Source organism: Micropterus dolomieu, linkage group LG22 (genome assembly GCF_021292245.1).
Source record: "Micropterus dolomieu isolate WLL.071019.BEF.003 ecotype Adirondacks linkage group LG22, ASM2129224v1, whole genome shotgun sequence".
Lineage (NCBI taxonomy): Eukaryota > Metazoa > Chordata > Actinopteri > Centrarchiformes > Centrarchidae > Micropterus > Micropterus dolomieu.
In genome coordinates, this window is record NC_060171.1 from 7,169,909 (window position 1) to 7,196,529 (window position 26,621).

Here is a 26,621-nt window from a genome sequence, read left to right on the forward strand (position 1 = left end):
TCACTAGGCTGGGAAATGAACACAAGCAAATAAGGACAAATAATGCTCTTGTAAACAGGTTGATCGTTTATCTACTGTATCTCAGGTAACTGCTGAATGAAGGGGAACACATTTTTGTAATCTGCAAAAGTACAGTTTCTTTTAAATTACAGTAAGAAATGTGTCCCCCACACCTGCCTCCCTCAAAACAAAACACATGTAACCTTGTGCATATTATGAATAAAGATGTTAGTAGTAACTTAAATTCTTACTTACTTGCACTTAAATTTCTTTTGGTTTGTAGTTGTTGGTCAATGTGCTCCTCCAGGTTCCTGCTGTTGCTACACACAATTCCCCCACCAGTGGGCGTGCTTGTGTCTAAGACCTTATATTGAAGCCAAATAAAGGTTTGAAATTACAGTATTTGCAGTGAGACTTAAGTTGTTTTCATCCCCTCACAAGATGACAGCGACACATGCTCTCTGAATGACATCATACAGAGCAATGTCATTAAAAAAATTAAGGTGTATTAAAATGTTATTTTTAAAACCTGAATTCAAACAGTGGTAGGAAGTATATATATAGTAATATATATATGGTATATATAATATACCAACGTATACAAGATAAAGTGTCAATATCTAAAATATGACTGATTCCTATTTCCACACCAACCAGCTAAAACATTCAAATGATGCGTACACAGTTGGGTATTAAACCAATAATATAACTGAACACTCTTTCAGGTGTGCTTTAGCTGCTAATGTACAAATGGTGAAATTTAACTTGTAATGGAGTATTTATATTGTGTGGTATTGGTACTTTTATTCAAGTAAATACTCACTACTTCCTCCACCACTGTTGAATTGTTTTATGTGTTTTGTCCATTATATAAACCAACAAAAAATCGGTAGTGTCAAACAGAATATATTTATTTGGACAGTAGGAATCTCCAGCAGTGTATCACTGATATCATGATAAACTGATTAACATGATTAACCTAGCGTAATCATTTTTTATTTTACCCTCACAATTAAGATCACTATAAAGTAATGTGTGATTCCATTTTTTTTCTATTGAGTTTGGGCCAGTTCGTGACAAACTGGCAGTTTATCTGTGTTTTTACCCTAACAACATACCAACCTATTGTGTTTTAATGAGCAAGGTTTGTTGTTTTAATGGTAAGTGTCACATTTAGCCTTTCCACCCAGCAACATTTCTACTTCGTTCCCCAACATCGACTGTATATACTGTAGTTCCCCAAACGCGTTCATTGCCATTCTGTACCTGTCCACCAGATGCCCTCAGATTTTTCCACTTGACTCCCTCATCCACCTGCTCATCTGTTTTCACTGTCCCTCATCTGCCCTGCAGTAACCCCTTTTCCTCTAGTCCCCAGTTACCTGACTTCCTTACACACAGTTTTTCCGTTTTCCCTCATCTGCCGTGCAATGTAGGACCTGCCCATTTCAACTTATTCCCTTCCAGGTCATTAAAGTTGCTTTGTGCTATTACTCTTGAGCCCGATACCTAAAAATAGAAATTAGTCATTATAGCTGACGGTTTTACTCAAAGTGAAATTGCTGTATATGTCAGAGGTCGCATGCCTCTGGAGCAACTAAGGGATAAGTGTCTCGGTTAGGGACACATTGGTGGATGTCTCAGTGGGAATCAAACCCCGCAGTCCCACACCAGAAGCATGTGTCTTATAGACTGAGCTATCACCACCCTCACCCTATCTGTGACCTGCCTGGCTGACCTTCTGCCTGATCCATGGACTGATGATTCTTTCCCTAACCCCTTTCGATAAGTTAGCCTGTTTGTACTGCCTTTCCGGAGTTGACCCTTGCCTGTTATAGAAATGATCACACTTGCTTTGTCTTTTTCCTAATTCATCAGGAAGTTTGTGTGATCACTTACCCTCTGGAAAAGAGCTACAGGACATCCAGACCAAAATCAGTTTAAAAAACATCAAAGAATCTGCAGTATTTATGGATTACTATATGAATCCTTTATTAATGATTTGTTAACATTTATGAATGCTGTCCATTGATTAACTGCAGACAGAAGGTGGTACAAAAAGGTTTCTTGTAGAAGTGGAATAGTTTGGTATGTAATAAAGAAAATTTCAAACTAACATGAAAGATATCTTGTTATAATGTATAAAGATTCTGCAGTCCTTGGTAGTCTGCTCACTGAGAGTTGTTGCTCTCAGTCTCTAATTGCGGTTTTCAGTTTTCAGTGTTTCAGGACATTTTGTTCTTCCAAGATTCAGGTCTGCATAAACTGTGAAACAGGAAACAGTATAAAGTGACTGCTTTCTGAGAGTAATTGCCTTTTGAGCCAAAAAGCTCTTACTTTCATACACTCTTGCCAAAATGTTCTTATATGAAATATAATCTATCAAGAAAGCTGCACCATGAGTGCTTTTAATCGATGAACCCAATAAAAGACTTTCAAATGGACCAAATCTGTTGCATCCACTGATACAACACTTTGGCCATAAACACTACATAGGGTCTTTAGATCTGTGTGCACACCCAGATCTAAAAACTGACAACTATTTAATGAAGATATACAGAGAAACATGAGAGGGAGCTTTCAAGGGCCAAAAGCCTTGTGGTTAATGTTAAGATAAAATGGGGGAAATTGACTGTGAGATGTTTTCAAAGGGAGGTTTATGTCCCTCTTGTGTCTTTTAAACCCACTTTATTCAGTCCAGTAAGCTTTCTTTTCCCCCTCTGTTCAGCCTTTCTTCCTCTCTCTCTTTTTTCTGTGTTGTAATGTGCAGATGTTTCATTTTAGAACATCAAAAGCCCGCATGTAGCTCCCCTCTCACTGTCTGGAATTGGATGAATCACTAATACACACAAAAGGAGGAAAAGACAGATTCTCCTCTGGCTGCAGCGGTCTTCTTTTGATATAAGACCTACATCTAATGTTTAGACCAAACTCAAGAGCAAGCATTAGCCAAGATTAGACACATGATATATTTCATTCATTGCTTTGGCACAGATGCCTAAGATGTACTCGAGAGATCTGTTGGTGCTCTTTGTGTTATTTAGATTCATTCAGAATAATTTCCTCACTTATAGTCTTGTGAAGTTGTTGCACTGTTTTCTTGAATTATCATTTCTGGGAGTGGGATAAGTGTATGATGGTTTCTTTGGACAGTGTTGAGAGCAGAGCTGATATATAGCTTACTGTATCACCTTTATGTTTTATTAGCCATGTTGGGGTATGAAAATTGACTCAGTAAAGACACATTTTACTGTATTTTTGACACTCTGGGATATAACACAAAAAGAAGATAATGTTACACATAAATTTTTGTGTTTATCTTGAGATTTGCATGGTTTAAAAGCCATAGACCTCAAAATAGATTAAGCTCACCTTCAACGCACCATCAGTCATTTAATTTTAACATCTTAGCTATGGAAACACCTTGAAACATCTTCTCTGATGCCCAAATTTGGGAATCAAACTTCAGGAAGGAAGTAGAGGAAGAAGAAGATTAAGAAGAAGAAGAATGAAGGGTGTCCATGTCTTTTGGGTTGGACAGCTGCTGCCTCTGCAGTTCATCAATCCATCCTGTGTCTGCTACACTGAGGATGCTGGTTCAGTACAGCAACAGGTTCAAGGTGTTTATGTGAATTTGTGAAGGGAATAAATAACTTTAACTGAACAAATAGGGCTAGAATTGCAATTTTAAATATCAAAGTCATTTCTCAGATAAGATGTCCTCTGTCAAAATGATTGATGGCTGCCATCAATCATGTTTTACATACATCCTGACATTTCTTGTGACAAAATCAAAGGTTTTTACAGTTTTCTTGTATATATAATTTTAAGGCTGAGTTAAAGGGTATTTTCGTTATTTTTAATCCAGGACCTATTTCCATATTTTTGTGGGTTGAAATGACTAGTAGGTACAAAAGGTTTTGAAATCCGTGCAGTAGATGGCTCCAGCCGGCTTCAATGTATTCTTATTGCGCCCGTCAAAATGACGTATCAGGCTGGCCACCAAATTCCATTAACATTCAGTAACAGTTAAGGGTTTAGTTTTGAAATGGCATCTTCCGCTTGGCTAACAGCCATAAGGAAATCTCCAGTCCAACATTACTTTTCCCATGTCACACATGGAAGATAATCTCATTTCACAGAATAAACAGAAACCATTCAGACAGATTCCTAGTGCACAGACGCTATGTAATGATGTTGCTGATGTGCGTGGTGCCCTTTGAAGTTGATTTGTTGAGTGTTTTTTTGGTGTGTGTGTATATGCAGCTGGTGAGAATAATGTGTTTCTTGGTGTGTGTAGTTTTGTGGGCACATGACGTCGTCCCACGTGAAAGCCTCTTTGCAGCCACGTGTTGATCGGCTCAGGAGAAATGATCTTTCCCTCTCTGCCTGATTAAAAACGGCCGTGGATGGCTGGACCTTCCTCTGTTTATTCGCCTTGGAAGTAAAACACAAGAATTTGGTTCTGATTTTATTAAATTGTTTTGTACAGTTTTAGCATTTTATTTTTTCTGATCCAAAGTGCATGCAGCTGATTGAGGTCAAGTGTTTCAGCATTCAAAGCTGATTAAAAATCTTTAGTGATTGGGATACACATATTTTCCTAATGTGCAATATCAATCCTTCTATTACTCCACATTCCCCTTTATTCTGATGAGCGAGTCAAAGAAGTGACGTGTTGGTGATTTCAGTCCTCATCTTTACTCCGAAAACGTAAAGTTATCTGGTTCCAATTATTTTGATTCATACACACTGATTTGCAGGGTAAATGATATCTAAACATAACAGAATGGAAAGAGCATAATTTAGTAAACATTTCAAAAGCCCATTCAGTCTGCATGTCGTGCATTTTGAACGGCTTTGGACGCACATAATGTGGTCTGGCTGTTTCCATTTCATTGCAGCTTTTGTTTCACAGTTTAAAAGGTCCAACTCCATGAAGTCAACAATAAGAGAGTGGCCCAATCTCCAAAAAAGGAGGTTTTGAAACATTTCTTCACTCTCACATTAATTGACAACTTTCTTGATGCAAAGACTAACATGTGGAATAATGTACTGTATTTATAATAAACTGTAAAAGCCTTGTTTACATTCGTAATGTTTGAAACGAACAGGCTATGGAAATCCTAAATTTTGGGGTTTGTCATTCCAAACATTATAATCATAATGAAACTATGTAAATAGACTAAAACAACCCAAAAATAAGACTTAAACATGTGCCGCCAAGTCATGACAGCCCTTTCTAAAGTCAAGCGATAAAATTTAAGACTTTCTTTTGGAAAAGGATCAGTGACTTTGCACATAAACAGATAGATCATTACAGATAGATGGAAGATCAAATGAAGCCAGTTGGGAAATGGGCCCAAAATGCCCAGAACAAGAGGGTCAGGGGGGACAAAAATGTGGTTTTAGTCTAAAGAATATTCATTTTGTTGGCTGGCTTTAGTGCCTGTGAATTCGAAGCTACTGGAGAATGATTTATTGGCTGCATATGCCACATTTTGTGTGGTGGCTGAAGCTGAAAGAAATAGATTGCTTGTCTGAATCAATTCAATTTGATGTCAGGAGTATGACTGATGCCTTGATCAGTGTTTTTATTGGTGCCCTTCTCATGGTTTTACTTCTACACTGCACTCAAAGCCTCAACTTTACTATATTGCTTCAGTCTGGTGAGCTGTGACGGTTGATAAAGTACATAACCAGAATCATCAACATTTTTTCCTTATCACATCACTGCCTTCCCTTCGTGAAAATACATAGAGCAATGTCAAAAAATGTCTTTCCTCTGTACACTATACTCAACAACAAGTTTACAGATGTTATCAAAGACAGGTTAACAATCACCCCACCACCAGAGGAAATAAAAATGCAATTTCTTGATTTGAACTGAACATCATATGGAAGGGGCAGCAGTCCCAGTGGATAGCACAGTGGCCTCACAGCAAGAAAGTCTTGGGTTTGAACCTTGATAGTAGATAATGGACGGATCGTTCATGTGGAAGCCTATTTCTGCCAGAAAAATACTGTTGTTGGGAACAATAGAAATACTCATATTAAGATGTAAGTTTGGGAAATTATGCTTCAAGTCACTGACTTAATTTAATATTTAACCATGACCACAACCAACCATGACCTCATGACCAAGATCACGATCCCTAATCTTGCAAAAGTGCTTTGATAAACCTAAATATGACATATGATATAAAATCATACTCAAATTAAACATATATATATATATATATGTCACTCAGTGAAGGTTATGAAAACTTTTTCAGTATGAACATTCAGATACGTTCATTACAAACGTTTCCTCATCATGTTGATGCAATTTGGGATTTATGTTGTGTTTTTTTCCCTTTTATTTGCAAAGTAAAGATTATGAGATATTAAGAGAATTACAAAGTTATCAGATAAGTCAAAATATAGATTTTTTGTATTACAATTTTGACTTAGTATACAGAAATCTGCCCTAGTAAATAATCTGTGTATGGTTCGTTCTTTCATTAGGAAAAACCAAAAAACCAAGTTGTTTTTTTTGTTTTTCTGTTTTAAAACCAAAACAGAAAAACGGTAAACAACAAAACAGACATCTGTTTTGTTTTTCTGTTTTAAAGCCATAACTGAAAACAAAGGAGCTTTGTTTTGTTCTTTCTTTGACCGGTGTTGCATCCCTACTGGTTTTCAAACTAACTGGCTGCTGTAGGGGAGAGCGGGGCACAACCTACACCTGGCCTGTTGTTTGCAACAGCAATGGTTTGCGTCGGGCTATATACAGTCTATGGTCGGGCTTCATCCAACCAGAGGGAATGATCACTGACGGTGACCAAGCAACAGAAACACCTCAGAATTTGCCTTAGAATCCCCCGGTTTTTAATATTTCTTCAGTATCAAATTAATTCAGTTATAGATGTGAGTGCATCCAATGGTACACAGCAAACATGAACATTAGTTGTTAGTTAAATCGGCGAGCTGTATGTTAACGAATCACAGATTAAAAGGTTCGGGTAATTTTCGTTCAGGTTCTACACTTCTCCCAGCTGACCTTTATTTTCTTCCCGAGAAGAATTTAGAAAGTTTTGCGGCGCTGCGGAGAGCCTCCAGCTGCAGTAGACACATGGATTAGGCTATGTGACCACTGACAGTGCGCCGGTTCCACTGGCAACACAACGTGTATTAGGTCTACTGGCTAGGAAGCGGGGCGCTGGAGTGTACAGGGTGAGGGAGAGGAGGTCACGGGAGAGACCTGGTGTGCTGCGGACTGTCGGTGATCATTCTCGTTTTGTTTGGTTGGATGAAGCCTGAAGCAGACCACAGCTGTTGTACAGCAGCCAGTTAGTTTGAAAACCCGTAGGGATACAACACCGGTCATAGATAGAACAAAATGCAGCTGCTTTGTTTTTCCGTTTCTGTTTTAAAACAGAAAAACAAAAAAACTGTTTTTTTTTTTTTTTTCCGATTTGGTTTGGAAATGAAATAACCAAAGAACAAACCATACACGGATTTAAATCTAATAAGTTTGATCAGTAGATCAAAATTTTGATACACAGCATCAATAACATAAAAAAGTGTTAACCATGTTTTAATTGCCAGGATATTTTATTTGAAGTGGCGAATATTGTAGAAAAAGCTGTTGTCAGTGAATGTTTCGCAGATACTTTCTGCATTCTGTCTTTTTTAAGAGTTTTAGGTTGTATTCCTTTTACTTATATCATAATTGTTGTTTACTGTGAGTATTTTTATATTTCTCATTCCCAGCATTTGATCAATTCATCAATTCATCTTTACCTTTTCATTCTGGGAATGGGCCTCCATAATATTAAACTATGAAAAATGCCACAAATGTCCATAGTTGGCAGCTGGACTACATTTACAGTGCCAGAGTTGGAACAGCACAATAGGTTTAGTCAGCCATGACCTTTGAGTAACCTCTCTGTAGGAGGGGTAAGAGACAGAAAAGAGAGATATATAGGTGCAAGAGAGGAAAGAAAGCAGGAAAACAGATGGATTGGCAGAGAGTAAAGAGTGAAGACAGTGCTTTGTGGATTCAGGAGAGAGAGAGAGACAGAAAACAGACAACAGAGAGGTGTGAGAGAAAAAAGCTCTTGGCACACAAACAGATAGAGAGAGAAAAAGTGGGCGCTTGTTTCCCCCCCTCTCCTCTCCCTCCAGCTTTAAAAAGTGAAACAGCCCTTTGAAGAGGAAGAGAAGGGGGCAGTCCTTTACTCCCATCCAGCCTGGACTGCACGGAGCATTTAGTGAGCCGACCATAACCCAGATACCAGACACAACACAAAGCTGCGGCCAGAGAACCAGCTGAGGACCTGACAGAGCACAGGCATGAACGACATCAAGTTGGCCTTGCTGGGAAGCCAGGGGGCTGGGAAATCGGGTGAGTGGCTGGAAGTGATGTTTATTTTGAACAGCTATAGAGAGAATACCTGTGGTTTTTCAGCCAGCATTTCTGCACTGTGTATAATGCCATTTAAAAGTTCTATTTGTTACTTTTTTTTTTGACACTGGATGATGGTTTTTGGTGTATAACAAATAGTTTACAACAAGTGTACAACACAGTTTCATGCTTGGAAAACTTCTTTATACAGCATACTGAAATACTATATACCAGTTTTAGACTTTCTTTGAATAAAAATACCTGACTGGTACAGTAGTATCTATCATTTTTGATGTTGATCTTTTAAAAAACCTCCAAGTAATTTCTCAGGACCTCTGTGTGATACATTATTTTCATTATTGATTGATCTATTTTCTCCATTAATATAGTAATCAACAAAACATCACAAAATAGAGAAAAAGTTCCCAGAGTTCAAGGTGACGTGCTAAATTATATTAATTTTTCCAGCCAACACACCAATATATTTGATTTACAATGTTATAAGAATGTTTGACATGTTTGCTTGGAAAAAGATTTAAACATTCATCGCTTTTTCAAATGGTTGCAGATTAACTTTGTACTGATCAACTAATCAATTAATTGACTAATCCTGCTTGTAAATTTAAACTAGTCTGTCAACCTCAGTCTTTGTTATGATGCAATACCACACACTTTCTGAGGTGGGTAAAAATACTAAGTGTGATTACCTGAAAATGACTTCTCATCATATATTTATGCATTATTCACACATTTGGGTGGATTTAATCTTCATTAAGTAGTGACTGTATGTTGAATAACAGATGTCAATAGAAACAGGTTCAGTGTCTCATTGTGTATGAATGCTTTACAGAAAACGTTGTAGATGAGCCGGTTTGGTTTATGCTCAAATGAGATGAGTGTGAGGTTGATTTGATTTAGGCTTATATTTTACTAACTCTCCAGAAAGGTGACATGATCTCGGCTATGGAGGCTTTTTTAACCTTAATTTATCCAGGACTTTTACATTATGTTGTTATTACTGCAACAGTAAAGGCCTGCTGATACAGCACAAACAGTAACTGGAACACACCAACGTCTATTAGCGTTAAATAGCGTACGTTTATATTTATTTTCCTAATTCTCATAGAGTCGAGATTTGTGAATTGAATTTTGGATTAACATGAGTCAGTGCTGGCAGCTAGCTGAAACCTTAGATGCTCAAAGAGAATTAAAATTAAAATACACTAAACTAAACTACATGTAGTGGTCTCCTGAAGATAAAGACTTCTATCTTAGGCTACCTGGACATCTCTGTGGGCTAATTTAGCTTGTTAGATGTTAAGCTAGGGTAACCTTAACTGATTAAGCTGTATGTTTTCAACCTGTAACAGACATAAACCTTTGCTTTCACTGGTTTTATGTTCCAGCCCCCCCAAAACAACAGTTTATGTGCCCATATCTTGAATCTGCATCTGGTTATAGGACCCTTGTTGCTGCTTGGGATCTTGTTGCATGTATCAGTGTTCAGTTTCTGTGCTGGTGCTTAAGACTGACAGGCTCTGTGCTGTGTTCAAGCCTCGTAAAACAATGGGTCTCCGTTCTAGCAGCCTGGCACTGAAGCAGAACTGTTACTGTGGAGATTCTGTAGCCTCTGGAGGCTGCATGTGTCTATTTAATATGTTTTTCTGCTCTTTTCTGTTGCTTGTTGCTTTCAAAGCACATTTCATATTGTTTTGTTTTAGTCTCTGAATGTTTCAATGTTAATGTGAAGAAGGCCCCAAAATAATTGCTACTGTGTCCTGTGTTTTGAATTTCATTTCGATTTTCCAGAATATGTGCATGAGTAACTAGATGAGCCATATTCATATTTATGTGTCCCCTCTATAACCCCCGTATAACCCCTTCAGAGGCCCGTGACCACCATGAACAAGCTTCCAGAGTTCAGCACTTGAAACTTCAGCCCTTAATTGAAACTGATTGTCTGTGGGACCAAAACTGGTCAGTGTTTTGTAGCTCACAGTCTGGAGGTGAAGCAGAGGGGGAAATATAACCAATAAGCTTGCCAAATATGCACACAGGCCTTCCAGAAAAGCCATGCAGCCCCTTTCATGTGAGCCTACAGTTTAACTGCTCCAATGCCAGAAAGTGTTGGCACCATTGTGACTGCGTCAGTGAATGAGGGTCATTTTCCCTACCACTGCCACCTGTGAGGGATGAGAGTGTAATGATGCCATAAGTCATTTTGTTGTTTTTTTATGTTTCCTCCAGCTGTCCTTGTGCGGTTCCTGACCAGGCGCTTCATTGGTGAATATGCCTCAAACGCCAGTAAGTGTTTCCAGATTTGATTGTGATTTAATGGGCGTTTGGTTTTGGTCCCAGTTTAACAGAATTTATCTTCAGATATCATGAATGTTGCTATTTGGTTGGTGCTGCATAGATTTCACCTGAGCAACCATGAAATAATTCATAATACCTTCTGAAACAGCATAATTCAAATTTAAATCCAATTACTTCTAGTGCACCATTTCTTAGTATTAGACATTTTGGTTAATTGTTTTGTTTGCCACTTGGGTACAGTAGAACAAGCTGTAAATGAACGTGTTAGCGAACTGTTGCACATTAACCCACAACTAAATGCACATTAGCATTTATTCTCAAATCCTGGGGGAAATATCCGACTCTTTAGCTGCTAAATGCTCTTTGATAATGGTGAGAATAAACAAAAAGTAAAGTTGGGGACTGGAAAACCAAAACAATGAGCTGAAAGATGGTAAAAAACTATGTAGAGCAGAGGAAACCTGCAGAGCCGGGTGATAATTCTTTGTGGTTTGTCACTTCAAGCAACACCTTTTACCTTACACATAGTCATTTAATTTTCCATTATTAATGCAAAAATACTGATTATTTCATCTTTAAAATCCCTAAATAAACCAAGCTGAACTCAAGATTAGAGAAAAAGGTAACAAAAGAGCAATATTTGTATGATTAAATGCAAAACAAAGAATTTCTATTAATTTACCATCAGTCAATATTGTAATCATACTGTTTACATCTTACTGTGTACTGTCATGCTGTTTTATTTATGTTTCTAATCCTCATTACAGATTCCCTGTACCATAAGAGGCTGTCAATCGATGGCAGGCAACTGAATTTGGAAGTTTTTGATCCTTGTTCTCAGGTACACCATATCATTAACACATTGTCATATTATTTCGGAACCTTTTATTAGAAAAGCAGAGCCACAGTAGTTTTTTTTCCTGAAATACTTTCCTGTTTTGAGTTCCTTGATTTCTTCCCTCATTTCATCAGGTGGACTGGAAATCTACTCAGTCATTTTTTCTTTGCACTTAATGGATTGATGGACCTGACACTGGATAAGTTAAATAAATAGGAATTTGAGACTGATGGCTTATGTCTTTTCAAGAAAATACATTAAAGACATCCATATGAAAGTAAAATTTCATATTCCAGTATTTGTTTGACTTGTGATAATCATCACTTTACAGGCCAGACCTCAGCCAATATTTTATTAACCTAAGGCAATAAGTCAATAAATCATTCAGTGTTGGTAGAAAACCTCCTATCTCCAAAATGTAATGGATCAAGAGAAGTATGGAAGAATTTTCTGAATCCCTCAAAGATGATATAATCCTTCAGCTGAGGTAAAATTGAGGTAAATTGTTTTGCAGCTACAAGCATTTCAGATAACAGTAAAAACTGGGGAAGCGGCAGCACATGTCCCTGACCTTCAGTGAACCGTGGTCAGATCAGATCTTCAGTTCTAAAGGGTTTATGAGAGTGTCCCAAGGCGTTGTGTGCCAATGGCTGTCTCTTTGAAGGAAACAGCCACATAATCTGCTTACTTCTCTTTCAGCAAGACGAAAGACCTGAGAGGTATTTTACTACAGAGCTAGTATTTTATTGGAATACCCCTTGGCTCAGCAGAACAAGAGCCAGTCATTCTCTTTGTCAATTAAACTCACTGTAACGCCACCCTTTCATAAGAAGCACTGATTCGATGTCCTGCCCTTCTGGCCTGGGCTTCGTAAAGAAACTTTAGAGTCAATAAAGAGAAAGGGATAAGTGAGTTATTACAGTGCTGAGGCATTGCTGTTTGAGGGCGCAGACATGTCCTCGGGCCTCTTGTCCTTCCGACACTGTTCATTTCTCCTCAAGGTCACTAAAACTTGTTGTCCTGTTCTCTGTCTGCACGTGTCTGCATGCTAATGTTGTTCAGGGTAACAAGAAAAAGCAATAGAAATAGTTCTTGGAGAAGAGGGACAACAGTAATTCATACATACATAGAATGAAGTGTCCAGTGAGAAATTCCATCTTGAAGAGCTTTCTCATTTATGAAAGGTAAAAACACCTCCATGTGTATTCTTGGCAGAGCTCAGAGGCCAGGTGTATACTGGAGGAGCCGGTGGACTGGGCAGATGGCTTTGTTGTGGTGTACAACATCAGCGACCGCACTTCCTTTATCAATGCCAAGAACATCGTGCGGCAGATTCGGGAGGCACGGGCAGACAACTGCAAAGGGTCAGTTCTAAGCACAATGAAGTTATATTATTTTGAAGTAACTCGCAGAAGGACAGACACCGAGCCTCCCCATTCAACAAGCCACTGCTGGGTTTTTAGGAAGTTGAGACATGGTGGATAAGAGTCACTGTTGGAAAAACATTTCAAAGTATTTCTGAAGAATTCGACACATTTGCAAGATATGTACTAAAATGACTATGTTTTGATGTTAAAAGAAAACCTCATCTAATTGAAAATGCCAAATAGGAGCAAATAGAAACAGCAGTGGTGGAGTATTAAAATTACTCAATGCAGACAAATGCCCTTGTGATTGTTATATTATTATACATTATATGATTAAATTATTATTACTAATACATTATTGTAAAAGCAGGATTTTACTGTTACAGTTGGTTGAGAACTGCAACTAATGATTATTTTCATTGTGGATTAATCTGCTGATTATTTTCAATCTTTAATCAATTGATTGTTTGGTTTGTAAAAATGCACAGTTACCCAGAGCCCAAAGTGACACCTTCACAATCCTTGTTTTGTCAAACCAATAGTACAAACTTGAATATTCAAATTAGTCCTCACATTTGTGAAGCTGGAACCATGAAATTTGTATTAACCATTTTACTATTTGTAAAATATTTGTATAATCTGTTGAGTAGTTAAATTTATAACAAAACATATTTTATAAGAATCTTCATTTCTAAAGTAACTAGTAATTAAAGCTGTCAGATAAATGCAGTGAAGTAAAAGGTACAGTATTTCCCTCTGAGATGTAGTGGAGTAGAAGCAGAAAGTGGCATGAAAGAAAGTAAAGTACAAATACCTCAAATTTGTACTTACGTACAGTACTTAGGTAAATGTACTTAGTTATATTCCACCAGTGAGAAACAGTCTTGCTTTTAGCTTGGTTTATAAGATGATTTAATTAATATTGGTTAATTATCACATTCAGTTCTTAAGTGGACGAGAATTTAAATGCTAAGAAATGTTTACTACTACTAAATTATCACAAGGTCTGTAAACGCGATGAAAAAACAAAACAGAGTATTGTTGTCCTACTTTCTTTGAAGCTGAACAGGGATCCTCACAGTCTTTAGGGAATGCTGGGAGTCCTGACTGGGCCTGACAAACACAAACTGATAAATGATTCATGATGACGAATAAGGGATTCACCGCACACGGACAGGCCCCTCATAATTTTGGTCTGCTGGTAAAATTGGCCAACCACATCCATCAGGCTGCCTGTCATGCACCCTGATAACACGGAGGGAAGAGATTTATTTTGTCAGTGACAAGTATTTGAGTATAAATGTAGATCTGTGATCAGTATATCTTGATTCTTTTAGTATAATTTTTTCTTTATAAAATTTTCTATAAATAAAATCCAATCAGCCAAAATAGAAACAGAACCTGTTTTAGGGCATTTTTAGGACTACATTTACACAAAAGCAGTCAGCAGATTTATTAGCATAAGTAAATGTACCACAGGCTTGCGTGATAGTGTGGCAGGTAAGGGACAAAACCAGGCAACTGCAGGACTGACCAGAGAAGTGGGAACAGGTGTGTGTAGGTGGGACAGAGAGCAATGCAGAGTGCTGGAGTGGAAGTACTGTACTTGACCTTTTTGAGGTACTTACACTTAACTTTAATTACTTTGCAGACTCAGATACAGTGAAAATATAATTAACAAAAATAATTAAATTATTTAAGGTGAATTATTATAGATTAAGCCACCTTTACGAGCTGCAATTTTAAAGTGATGTACACATTAATGCATCAATAATTTCAATCCACTTATATAATAAGTAATAAAATGGCCCATTAAGCACAATGAGAACTTTTACTTATGTATATTTTGAATGCAGGACTTTTACTTGTGACAGAGGATTTCTACACCATGGTATTGCTACTTTAATGAAGTAAAAGTAAGAGAATACTTCCACCACTATAAATAAGAGAAGTAAACTAAAATTAGAATATCTGTATACAATATGAGTGACTATGACACATTAAAATAAATGGCACTGATAAAATAAAGTTTTAAAATAATATTATATATAAGTCATGCAAGTTTATATACTATTTTAAGTATATATTCTGTATTTGCTTCTCCTCAAAACTTCATTGAAGCTATACAGGAATTAAGTTGACGTGTTTTCATGGCTGCATTGTCACATTGAATGATAGTTTTCTTTATGATCATTTTATACACAAGAATTACATTTAGTGACTACAGAATGAAAAAAGTTCTGTGTGTTTGAACAAAGCTTGTGTCCAGTCCAGAGAGGTTTAAAATAAAATCATTCCGCAGCAGAGAGTACTTTTCTATGAAACTGATGCTTTTATTGGCTCCACACTTTCTGCATCTCACTGGTCCACTTTGACATGTCTTTGTATCAGGGACACGGAGGTTCCTGTGTGTCTGGTGGGCAACAAGCAGGACCTGTGTCACGCCCGGCAGGTGCGAGAGGACGAGGGCCGCTGCCTGGCTCAGGAGAACCGCTGTCACTTCCAGGAGGTTTCAGCAGCCGAGAGCTACCAGGACATTGCCAACCTCTTCACCCAGCTCATCCGGCAGGTGATGGAGCACCTCAAGTACAGAGCAGACCGACGACGGTACAGCGGCTCCAAGTCTATGGCCAAGCTCATCAACAATGTGTTTGGCAAGAGGAGGAAGTCAGTGTGACAGTTCCAGTGAAGCTGGAATGACTGGGATGTTGTGTTTGGACCCATATTAAAGGGAACTGGCGAAGAAGTTACATGGTGGGTCTAAAAAGTGTTTAGTACATACACTACACAGCGGTCCAAACATTAAACCTGCGTCCACACTGTGAGCAATTTGCATAGTTGGTGGGAAGGTTTGGATGGTGTCTGTGGGTCTACAACATTTACAGATAGACATTAATAACCCTCTTTGACAAGTTTTGTGGTTTGACTTGGATACATTTCTCTGCATTGAGTTAAGTCAGCTTTTTAGAAAAGGACCTATTGTGTTATCATGTGATTAAAGTGAAGCATGTCATTGGTTTCCAACCTCAGGGTCAGGAGCCTAATAATAGTCGCAAGATGATTAACAGGACAGGAGAGCATGAAAACCTTAAAGATGGGCGACGAGGATCCACTTTCTCCTACTGAACAAAGATTAAGCCAGAATATTCTGGATATGGGTGCTGCTGACTTGCGCTGGTGATCATTTGGACCCAGAGTCTGTGCAGTAGGCTAGTGGTCGGGGTGGGAGCTGCGTAGCCTTTCACGGTCTCGCCCATAGGCTACACCCCACCAACTCAATTGCAAGAAGGGCTCAAGCATCAATCGTGATGTATAGCCCCCCTTTTATAGCATAAAATAACTAGGCTAATCAAAACCAACCTTATCAGAACTTGAAGATAAATCAACCTGATAAGGAATAGCTTACCTAAAATTACAGAAACTATCTTTGGGAAAAATGTTTTTGACGTGTAGCCTTTGATTTTTTTGTTTGGCTCCCATTCTTAACATGAAGGGGGCAGGGTTTATGACCTACCCCATACCTCAGCCAGCCACCAGGGGGCAATAAAGATGTTTTGGTTCCCCCTCAGCGTACCAGTATCAGTACCTCAGCACCACATATCTATCATTTGATCCTGTACTTTTGTGAGTATTAACAAATTATTCTTTGAAATAACTTGTTCCATTTAATTGCCCTGAAAAACTACACAGGATGTTTCACCTATTCATACTTTGCTGGTGATTATGTGGGGTTGTAAAACTACCGATAAGAATGATAAAAAGGAAGATTGTCCCGCTCAGGTCAAACAAAGCTATAAGGACAATGTCAATCAAGCACAGTCTGCACTTGCTCACACAGTCCAAAAACACCAATGGTGTGTAGCGCCTCAAATTTTTCAAATACAATGTTTATTGGTGTGTTCAGTCCGTTGTAGCAGACCTTTGATTAAATGTGGCCTAAAACTATCAAAGTTATGACTAAAATCAATAAATGTATTAACTTAATCAATCACTTAATCAAGACAAGTAATGTCATCCAGAGCCAGCTTTCATTTCTTAGCATGTTTTGATGTAGACAAAAAGCTGCAAACCTTACAGCTATTTTCTAAGCATAATCTATTGCTGTTGTTTTTTCACATGACGCTTTGATTGGTTGTAATCAGCTTCTCCTCCATCTTTTACTCGTCAGACATATATTTTTTATTATTAAATAAAATCACAACATGGAGGAATGCAAGTCTGATAAGCTGTTAGCGAGTCATGATGAAATGTTCAGCCAACTTTTCTCCACCACAGTTTGCTCTGAAACTCCCTAATCAATGTGCTCACATTATGAACTCAGGGTTACTGACTGTCCCTGTTGTTGGCACTTAACTTAATGAACATTTTATATATATATATATATATATATATATTACTGAAATATATATATATTTATCATAGTAATGCTACTCTTTGAAAGAAATAGTTTAATTGTTTGTTTATAGTTGATTATTATACTGTTGATTGTAACATGTCTTACTCTCTCTATATTTCCATATGGTAGCTATGACTATACAGAATCATTTAAATTCATTACATTAATGTATGTAACCTTTTTATCTGATATATTGTGCTTATATTAATTGGTAAATTGAAAAACTGTTGTATTTACTAGTTCTTTTCACAGAAACCAAATGATTGAAAAATATCTCGAACGCGAACTCAAGACTTTCAAACTTAATAAAACATTATAAAAACACAAACACATACCAATTAAGGGCATGAACTCATTTAATGCTGTGCTGTTGTTCTCATTAAATACAGTTATGTCACCACGATGCTGTGAAGAAACACAGTACCACACATGGTGAAAAATAATTTCACATATACTGTGTTTTGTAGATGAAAGTTTCTTTTGTAAATACTGTAAAAACAGTGTCTATTCCAGAGGAAATTAAAGTTCAACATTGCTTAATAAGATGCCTGTTTTAGTTCTTCACAAGGGCTCCTGTTTCGCTTTGAGGTCAACTTTAATTAGATGACCAGAGAGGAGGCATTTCTCTAAAGCCTTTAGCAAAGAGGAATTTCCTGTGTGTTGCTAAAAATAGCTGGTATGGAGGCAGGAGAAGTGAGAAATGCACCATTATTATACAAAATTTTGGCCTCCAAGTCAAAGATATTAAGTGCCCACTAGATGGCAGCACAGTAATCAAAACATCATGATGATGTCCCCTTTCTTCCTCTATGTTTAATGATTTCCTGCTCAGGGACCTGACCCATTACACACTGAATCAGTTCAACTTATGAGAGATTAAAAGACAGAACACAAAGAACTGGGAAAAAGGGAAAATTCTAAAATTTACTTGTGTGAAAGACTTGAAAGTAAGTCTCAGATACAAACTGACCCCTTGTGGCGTGCATGGAAGCATTTCCATTCAATATACTTTTCATTTATACAGGTTTGTTGTATAAACTACTTTTTAAAAATAGTAGCCCATATTGTGACAATTTATATACTGCTTCTAACAAAGTCTGAACTGCTTGAGCAAACCAAACTCAATTTCCTCCTAAAATCTGACCCTTTGTCTGACTATTTGCATTTAACACTTGTGCCCTGTAAGGAGGCATTCATTATGTTTCTCTACTCATTTATTCAGATTGATCCTTCAATTTGTCGCCTGTTTAATTAATTTAAAAGCCTTTATATGTGACAATGATCACAACATCACCACTTCACCATCTTTACAGTGCTGCAGAATCAAAAATCACAAACAAGTGGCATCTAGGCAGGATTTGGACTTGATCCATGAAAGGATAAATAAAGGAAAGGTGGTGACACTTTCACTACTGAAGGCTACATTATCAGGTCGAAATGATTCAAAGTTACTTTTGACATTGTTGACAAAAAATTCTTAACTCAAGGTCGACAAAACTTTAAGTCACATCTTATGGCCCTCACCAGTCTGTGGAGTTTGCTCAGTTGTCTGAAACGCTGCCCGCTGATGAAGGCCAAAAGATGTGGTTGAAAGCTTCAGAAGAAATATATTAAGTGGACCTCAGGTTAAAATTTATTGTCTAACTGTCTATTTTTATTGATATTTTCAGGCAAAAATAATGGGTTGACATGAGCAATATAATACAGGAACATGGTCGTTCAATGACATACAGTATGTAATGTATTACATGTTATAGCCACATATAAGTATGGTAGTCAATTTTAACAGAATTTTACATATTGATAGCGTAAAGGTCAATTTCATCCCTTGTTGGAGAGTTTGCTTGCAACGGTTTCTAAATTGTGGTAGTATTTATGGAAGTATTTTAAAGAGATGATCAACCTGTGCCATTACTTTATCTGGGATTTTGCCCATGTATGAGATGACAAAAGAGCAATCACTTTCAATTCCAAAAATGTTCAAAATTTCTTTTGCCAATATAAAAACACTTAAAGGTTCAGTGTGTAATATTTCTGAGGCTCTATTGACAGAAATGCAATATAAGATCCATAACTAATGTTTTCAGTGGTGTATAAAGACCTTACATAATGAATCATTATGTTTTTATTACCTTAGAATGAGACATTTATATCTCTATAACCGCGGGCACCCCCTGCTGTGGAGGTTGCTGTATTTTGTCATTGTGTTTCTACCGTAGCCGTCAACGGACAAACAGCGTTTCGTCATCACGGCGTTCTTCTTCTGCTTGTGTAATTCCGACAGTGTAGATGCCTGTCACTACATTGAATATGTACAAAGAAGAAGAAGAGGGACTAATAATAATAGTAATATACAGTCTCTGAGTAGTCTTCTGGTTTATTAGAAGTAAGAAGAGAAGTGAAATTTGGACAAATGAAGGAGCACACATTTACCAGGAGAGCCAACAGCCAGATGGAGTGATGGAGTGACAGCTGATCACGGATTTTGTGGATTTTACCAGATGGAAGGTTAATGTTATATTGCGGAACAGATGTTTTCGAAGTGGTGCTGAAGTTGTCTGTTTTCTGCTGGACAGGTAACTAACTTTGTTTGTCAGACTTTAGTGATGCAAATGAAAGCTGTTGGTTGAGAGCTTTAGCTAGAAGCTGGCCATAATCACAGAGAGCCGTGACATGTCAGTGGTGTGAAATATGGATTAATTTCATGGTGCCTACTTATTCTCCAGCCTGTGGTTTGGCTTTGCCGGTTACTTAGCCAGACAATCAGCTGATCAGTAACGTTAATTGGCAATAAAACCATAACATTAGCTTAGAGCATGGAAGCATCAGCCAGCTAAACTTTTACTGACTAGTAGAAAAAACATTTATTGTTAGTTGGATTGGTTTATTCTCCAGCGCTGTGCTGTGTCTTGTGGTGTTATGTTAGTTGGATTAATTTCATGTAGTTCAGCATCTAAGCTCAGATCAGCCAGCTGAACCATTACTGCACTGGTAGAAATGTGCCATTACCTTCCTGAGACAAACAGATGATGAATATTATTGGTAATGAAACAGTAACAGCAGAGAAGCTCAGATCAGCAGCTGGTGGAAAACATGTATTTCTTTTTAATGGTGAAGAAGACCGTGTGCCTATCAAGTGACCAATAATAAATACTTTCCGAATTTGCATTAAAAAAAACTTATTGGATATTGCTTCCCACTGTGCACACAAATATGTAATTTTTACTTTCACATGCTAAATGCCCATTTAAAAAGTTGCACCGTTTTACCACAAGCTGAAATTATGGCTGTCAGTACTACTTTGTATTTCTGTTGTATTTTAAAAATTTAAAAAGACATTTTGGTAATATTTGCAGATTGCTTATCTAATTAAGCAAAGTGAGAGGAGCCTTGATTCTCACTTGACTATGCCTTTGTAAACTTCATGTATTATGTGGTTTATAATGGACTGTGGTGCAGAAACAGTGAGGCTTACACTGTCCTGGTATCTGTCAGTGGTGATGCTTGATGCACTAGCTGTAATAGTTTTTGAGAATTTCTTCATTTTCTTTGTTAGTTAGTCCAAATGAGCCAACCCTCCCAAGTTGTAAAATAATGTATTACAAGAGTATGAGACATCATGTAACACTTCATTTCTTCATGTGGCTGTTGTTTATTACTGAAAAAGTAACAATAATATTCAAAAAAACATATGGTTTTACATAATTTATATATCTTCTTAATATATCTAAAAGAAACCTCATTTCTTGACAGGCAATCTCTTTTATCTCATAGATAACATCTTTGTCCTGTCTCAGGCACCATAGCTATACTGCTCACTTCGGGGGGGTGCAATTCGCAACCCTCACCACTAGATGTCACTAGAACTAACACACTGAACCTTAAAAGGGAAAATATGTCTGGCTTTTCTATTTGTTTTTCTAATCATCCTCAGATATCTCCAGGCCTGATTCTCTCTCCCACTTCTGTTTGACATAGACAGTTAAAAAGATTTTGGAGTTCAGTATTCTCTAGTATCTTTGTGATTTTAGATGTTTGTTGTACTTAAATGAAAAAAAAAACAACTACTTCTAATGTCAAGAATGAGCCATGAAGCTCTACTTTTGACATATTTCATACTGCATGGGCCAAATCAGCATTATGTTAACCCAGACCAGTTTGTGTTTTTGATTAAATTGTGTCTTCTGATTGCTCCGTGCCCATTTCACTCATTCAAGGAGGGAATATTTGGTAAAGAGCAGACAGGAAGCACTGCAGCCTCCTCATGTTCATCATCATCATAGCACAAGTGGCAAATGAAAGATGGATCTCTGCAGGAGTCTCTTGACAGTTATATCATGTGAATGAAGCAAACACTTTTCATCATGAGGTTATTCCTTCCTCTTTCTGTAAATCCCCCGTCCCCCTTCGACTCACAGACACACAGAGTCACACACTTGCACATTTAAACACATGGAGGCATGCTTTTAAGTGCAGCCCTTACTATCTTTCAACAATTTAGTTTTAAAGCTTTTTTATATTTTATATTTCTAACAAATGATCCCTGACATTTTCAGAGAGATGTATTTCTACTCTCTATAAAGTTCATGAAAGACATTTTTTCCTTTGCCGCACAGGAAGTCAAGCATTTCACATTTTCAGCAGCAGCAACAGCCGTTTGCTTTGAATAGATGGAGGAAGTATGCAGTTGGCTGGGGCAGCCGCAACCACCGTGGCTGAACAGAATAAAGAAAAGAGCTCCACCTACAGAGACTGAACAGAAAGTCTGAGGTAAAAAGACAAAGTGCCTTTGACTGACAGCTGGCATTAGCACTTAATACAATCCTGACAACAAAGATATCAGGAAAATGCACATTAAGTAAAACAAGGAAAGTGTCGCTCTGCAATGGTGCAAAATGTTCTTCATTTAAACTCTAATTTAATCCTGTCTCTTCATACCCCCCTCTTCTGTCTCATTTTCTTCAGAGAGATGAGGAGAGCAGACGGATGGAGACAGAACCTCCAAGCGTGGCCTTGTAGCTTCAGGTCAGCGATCTTATTTGGCCCCTGTGTGGAGGAAGAATTGGTTTTGGCTCGGCTGAGGACAATCATCCGAACCAAGGGGGTTGGATGCTGCTGGGACACAGTGAGAGCCAATCAGAAAGGCCATCGATCAGTTTCCCCCTAATCTCACAGCTGGTGAGCAGCACATCCCCACTCCAATCTAAAACTCTGCAGCTTAGTCAGACTGACAGGGGATTGGATGGCTTCCAAAGACCTGAACCTCCACTGAAATGGGTCCAGGAAGAGTTTGTCTACAACATCAGATGGTACTTCACTTGGTTCTGCTGCTGCGATCTTGACTGCAAAATAAATAATAAATAAAATAAATACTATTTAAAATTGTTTAGTCTAGTGCTAACTGAAACTCACATTTCCTTAAATAATGTGAAAACAATATGTCTGTGTGGTAAAATAATTGTTTGTTTCCAATTCAAATCAACTAAAAAAGAAAAGATCATTTCAAGTTGATCTGAACACAAGCTTATATGACTTGCTTGAGGGGACATTTTTTGCTATGTAGTGTGTGTCATCGTGCTTGATGGATGGGTGTATATATAGATATACACTATACTATATAAATACGTGTATATATATATATATATATATATATATGTATGTAGTATAGTGTCTATATAGTATCTGAAGAGTCGGTTTCTAAAATGAGACATCCACTCTGAAAAATGTGATGCCTCCTCTGTGAAAAGAAGCAAAATTCATAATTTAATTTTTGTTGAATTTAGTGCATGAGCACACATTTTTGATGAGTTACATCTGGATCATCTGGTTTTATTAAACAGTGAGTGCATGTAAAGCACTGAGAGATGTATGGTCGAAGGAATCATATGTAATCCTTTTCATATGTTATTTGAATTGTTCACGGTCTACTCAGTGTCCTGCAGTCTCCTGTTACAGTAAATGTGATGCCCTGCTGTCTGTGCACTGAATACTGCTTTGTAAGATGTTGGTATCTTCTTGCAGTAATGCTGCCAAAACTCTGCAAATGAAGTGAGTCTGATAAAGACCTTGATATCACAGAGATGCTCTCTAAAGCTCTTGCTGTCAGTTGCTGAATCAGAGCATCCACATGACATCACATAACAGTGAAAAATGAAAACGTTTCTCAAATTTAGTCGAAATGGGCAAAGATTAAAAAGGCAAAAGCTTTATATTGATAGACCATACCATTGTTGACTTGTGCCACCTGACAGGTAACTACATATTGAGTCACTCATATTGTGCTGACACTTTACACCAAGATATTCAGGTCATATGTTTTATTTTTTTATTTTTTTTACAGACGATATTTTGACATATCACAGTTGGAAAAGCACAGGTGTAAAGAATAAAATGAATGGTGGCTGAATTCCATTTAGCAGGTAGTTTCACAGTCTTGGTGTTGTGCATGCTAGCTCACTGTCACACTGTCATGACTTGCTGGGATACTAAATGGACAGTTAATGTTATTAGCAACACTTGTGCTTTCCCATTGACATTTGCAATAACTACAAATCCAGCCTTTGAACATAATGTACTCAACAGAATGTTGTGTGATTCACTACTGTCACAAACTTGCTCAACGAATGTGACAAGAACTGAGTCTATGCAAAGGTAACACTTAAAAGAGAGAGAGATTTATTAAAACTAAAGTACATGGACAATGATGGATGGAAATCTGCAATGTAAGCAATGCATAGATGAGCGCCAGGTGTGCTGTGGAGGTGCTGAATATGCATCAATTTCTATGGTATATGACTTTTTTAAAGCGTTTGCAGCACTTACTCAGAATCACCACAAATGTAGGCCTTTAGGGGTTCATGGAGAAGCTCTAGAAGCCTGGCTCATTCAGATACAGAAGGTGTGAAGAGACATATCACATTACATTGTGTTCCATCCTTGAAAGGACTGTATTTGAAGACTTTCCAAGTTTGAGGTGGCAGATCAAAGACATCCCCTACAAGTGCGGCAGCCTGCATGTGCAGCAGAATAAATGTGCCAGAGATTCGTTCCAAAATGTGATCCATAAAAACGGATGATACTGTGTTGTCTATGTGGCAAGTTTTTGAACTTTAGAAAAAAAGGATTTGTACATTGCGTCCATCAGCTTCTTTCTGAAGATTTAGAAGGTATTTAAAATGTGTTATTAATGTGGTACTTATTTTGGGTAATGATGCTTAATGTAAAACTTAGAGAAATTATGGATTGATGATGCTCCTCTTCAATGCTCCCCTTGATTATCTACTTCTCTTTACTCAATACACTGCAATAACAAAATTGATACCAACTTTTAAATGGCCTTCTTGATTGGTAGTGACCATTCATTGGTAGTGAGTTTTCTCTGGAAAACAGCCGCACAGCTTTACTTTCTTTCAGTTAATACCATACACTACATTAGCATGTGTTGAGCTGCCTATTATGAAACACCATCTTACCAGAGAATGAGGTTAACTGTGAAACCACAACATGTGTTAATGAGATAGATAATGATCACAGTAAAACAGCAATAAAACAGACAAGCAGCCATAATGTTCACTGCAGTAGATCACCTGCCGAGCGGCTCCACTGGAGCAGTTGGAGACTAAAGGTGTCAGTTTGCATGAAAAGGCAAATGCATTTATAGCTGTTTCAAATGGCCACACTCAAAGATGAGGTGAAAAGCCAGCCATCATTAACAGAGGCGAGACGAGATAATCGTTCAAATTGTGATTACAAAACACGCTTTCAGACATTCTCTCCTTGTAGGAATTCATGATGTTGCACTTAATAGAACAAACAAAAAGTTAAGTAATTGTGTTTAAAATGAACAAATAAATTATGACAGAGAAGTTCAGATTTCGAACTTGAAACTGCCCAATACAGCCACTAAGAAACACCACTGGTCCACTCATCTTATCACATGCCTTGCTTAGCAGCACCAGAATGTTTACAACCCGGCTTTCTTCCCCAGATCTCCCCAGCCTGTCGAGGAATCAGAACAAATAATCTGCTCCCCTGGGATCAAACCTCTTGGGAGTTACACTGCAGCTCTATCACAATCAGCCAAGCGTCCCTAGTAAATGACTTTACTTGTGAAGCTAATAAGAAAATGTTCAAGTGTTTTGTTCCTCTGTGGTTTGCTCCTCTTTCAGTTCTTCCTGATGGGATTATGAGGCTGTGTGAAAAACATATCAATAAAAGAAGAATAACATATTGAATGAAAGAAGAATGAAAAACATATTTAACAAAACACACTGCAGTATGTGTGATGTTTTACAGTAATTTGTTTTGGTCAAGGTTTCTTTGATTCAATCCTTATTAAACTTTGCAGATGATGACTCATTTTATTTCTACTTGGCCAACTACTATTTAATATCTACATGCTACCTCTTGGAATGATCATCCCGAAATATGGACTACACTTCCACTGCTACGCTGATGACACCCAGCTCTACATCAGCACTAAATCTCCTGCTCCCCTTCCACCAGTGCCGCTTATCAATTGCCTGAAGGACACAAAGAACTGGATGGACAGTAACCTCCTCAAACTGACAACAAACTAAACAGCACTCATGGTGTTTGCCCCACAGTCACTTCTCAAAAAGGTTGGTGATATCACACTGGTCGTGGATGGCTGCTCAATCTCTGCATCCCCTCAAGTACGCAACCTGGGCGTCATCATCGACTCCACCCTCTCCTTCCAACAGCACATCAAAAACACTACTAAAACTGCCTTATACGATCTTAAGAACATCTCCAGACTCCGACAGTGCCTCTCCAACTCTGTAGCTGAGACCCTCATCCACTCCTTCATCACCTCCCGACTTGACTACTGTAACGGTATCCTGTTCGGTCTGCCCAACAAGGCTACTGACAGACTCCAGTATATCCAGAACTCTAGGATGCTCACCCACACAAAACTTGGACTGCACATCACTTCCATCCTGAAGAAGCTTCACTGGCTGCCAGTTAAGTCCCGGATCAAATATAAAATCCTCCTCCTGACGTACAAATCTCTCCATGGACTTCAGTACCTCACAGATCTACTCCATCCCTACACTCAGTCACGGTCCCTGTGGTCCTCTGACAAGGACCTGCTCGCTGTCCCTAATTCCAGACTCCGGACATTTGGTGACAGAGCCTTCTGTGTCGGTGCACCATCACTCTGGAACAAGCTTCCTCTTGCCATCCGCTCTGCCTCCTCTCTAATAACCTTTAAAAAACAGTTTAAAACATACCTCTTCACTGAGGCCCATGGGCTTTAATCTCCTCTGGCCTCACACCTTTTACCAACAAGTT

At 38.0% G+C, this 26,621-nt stretch overlaps 1 protein-coding gene across 1 annotated transcript; it reads left to right on the forward strand.

Moving 5' to 3' along the window:
- The first annotated feature begins 8,263 nt into the window (after nt 1–8,263).
- Nucleotides 8,264–17,267, forward strand: rerglb (RERG/RAS-like b). The gene is made up of 5 exons (XM_046037875.1): nt 8,264–8,389; nt 10,637–10,693; nt 11,473–11,546; nt 12,759–12,907; nt 15,302–17,267. The coding sequence occupies exons 1-5, from the start codon at nt 8,338–8,340 to the stop codon at nt 15,585–15,587; spliced, it is 618 nt and encodes a 205-aa protein (XP_045893831.1). The 5' UTR covers nt 8,264–8,337; the 3' UTR covers nt 15,588–17,267.
- The last annotated feature ends 9,354 nt before the right edge of the window (nt 17,268–26,621 follow it).

Coding starts and splice junctions, on each gene's coding strand:
- rerglb (XM_046037875.1), top strand. CDS start 8,338: ATGAACGACATCAAGTTGGCCTTGCTGGGAAGCCAGGGGGCTGGGAAA. Junction 8,390..10,636: donor CCAGGGGGCTGGGAAATCGG/GTGAGTGGCTGG, acceptor TGTTTCCTCCAG/CTGTCCTTGTGCGGTTCCTG. Junction 11,547..12,758: donor TTTTTGATCCTTGTTCTCAG/GTACACCATATC, acceptor TATTCTTGGCAG/AGCTCAGAGGCCAGGTGTAT.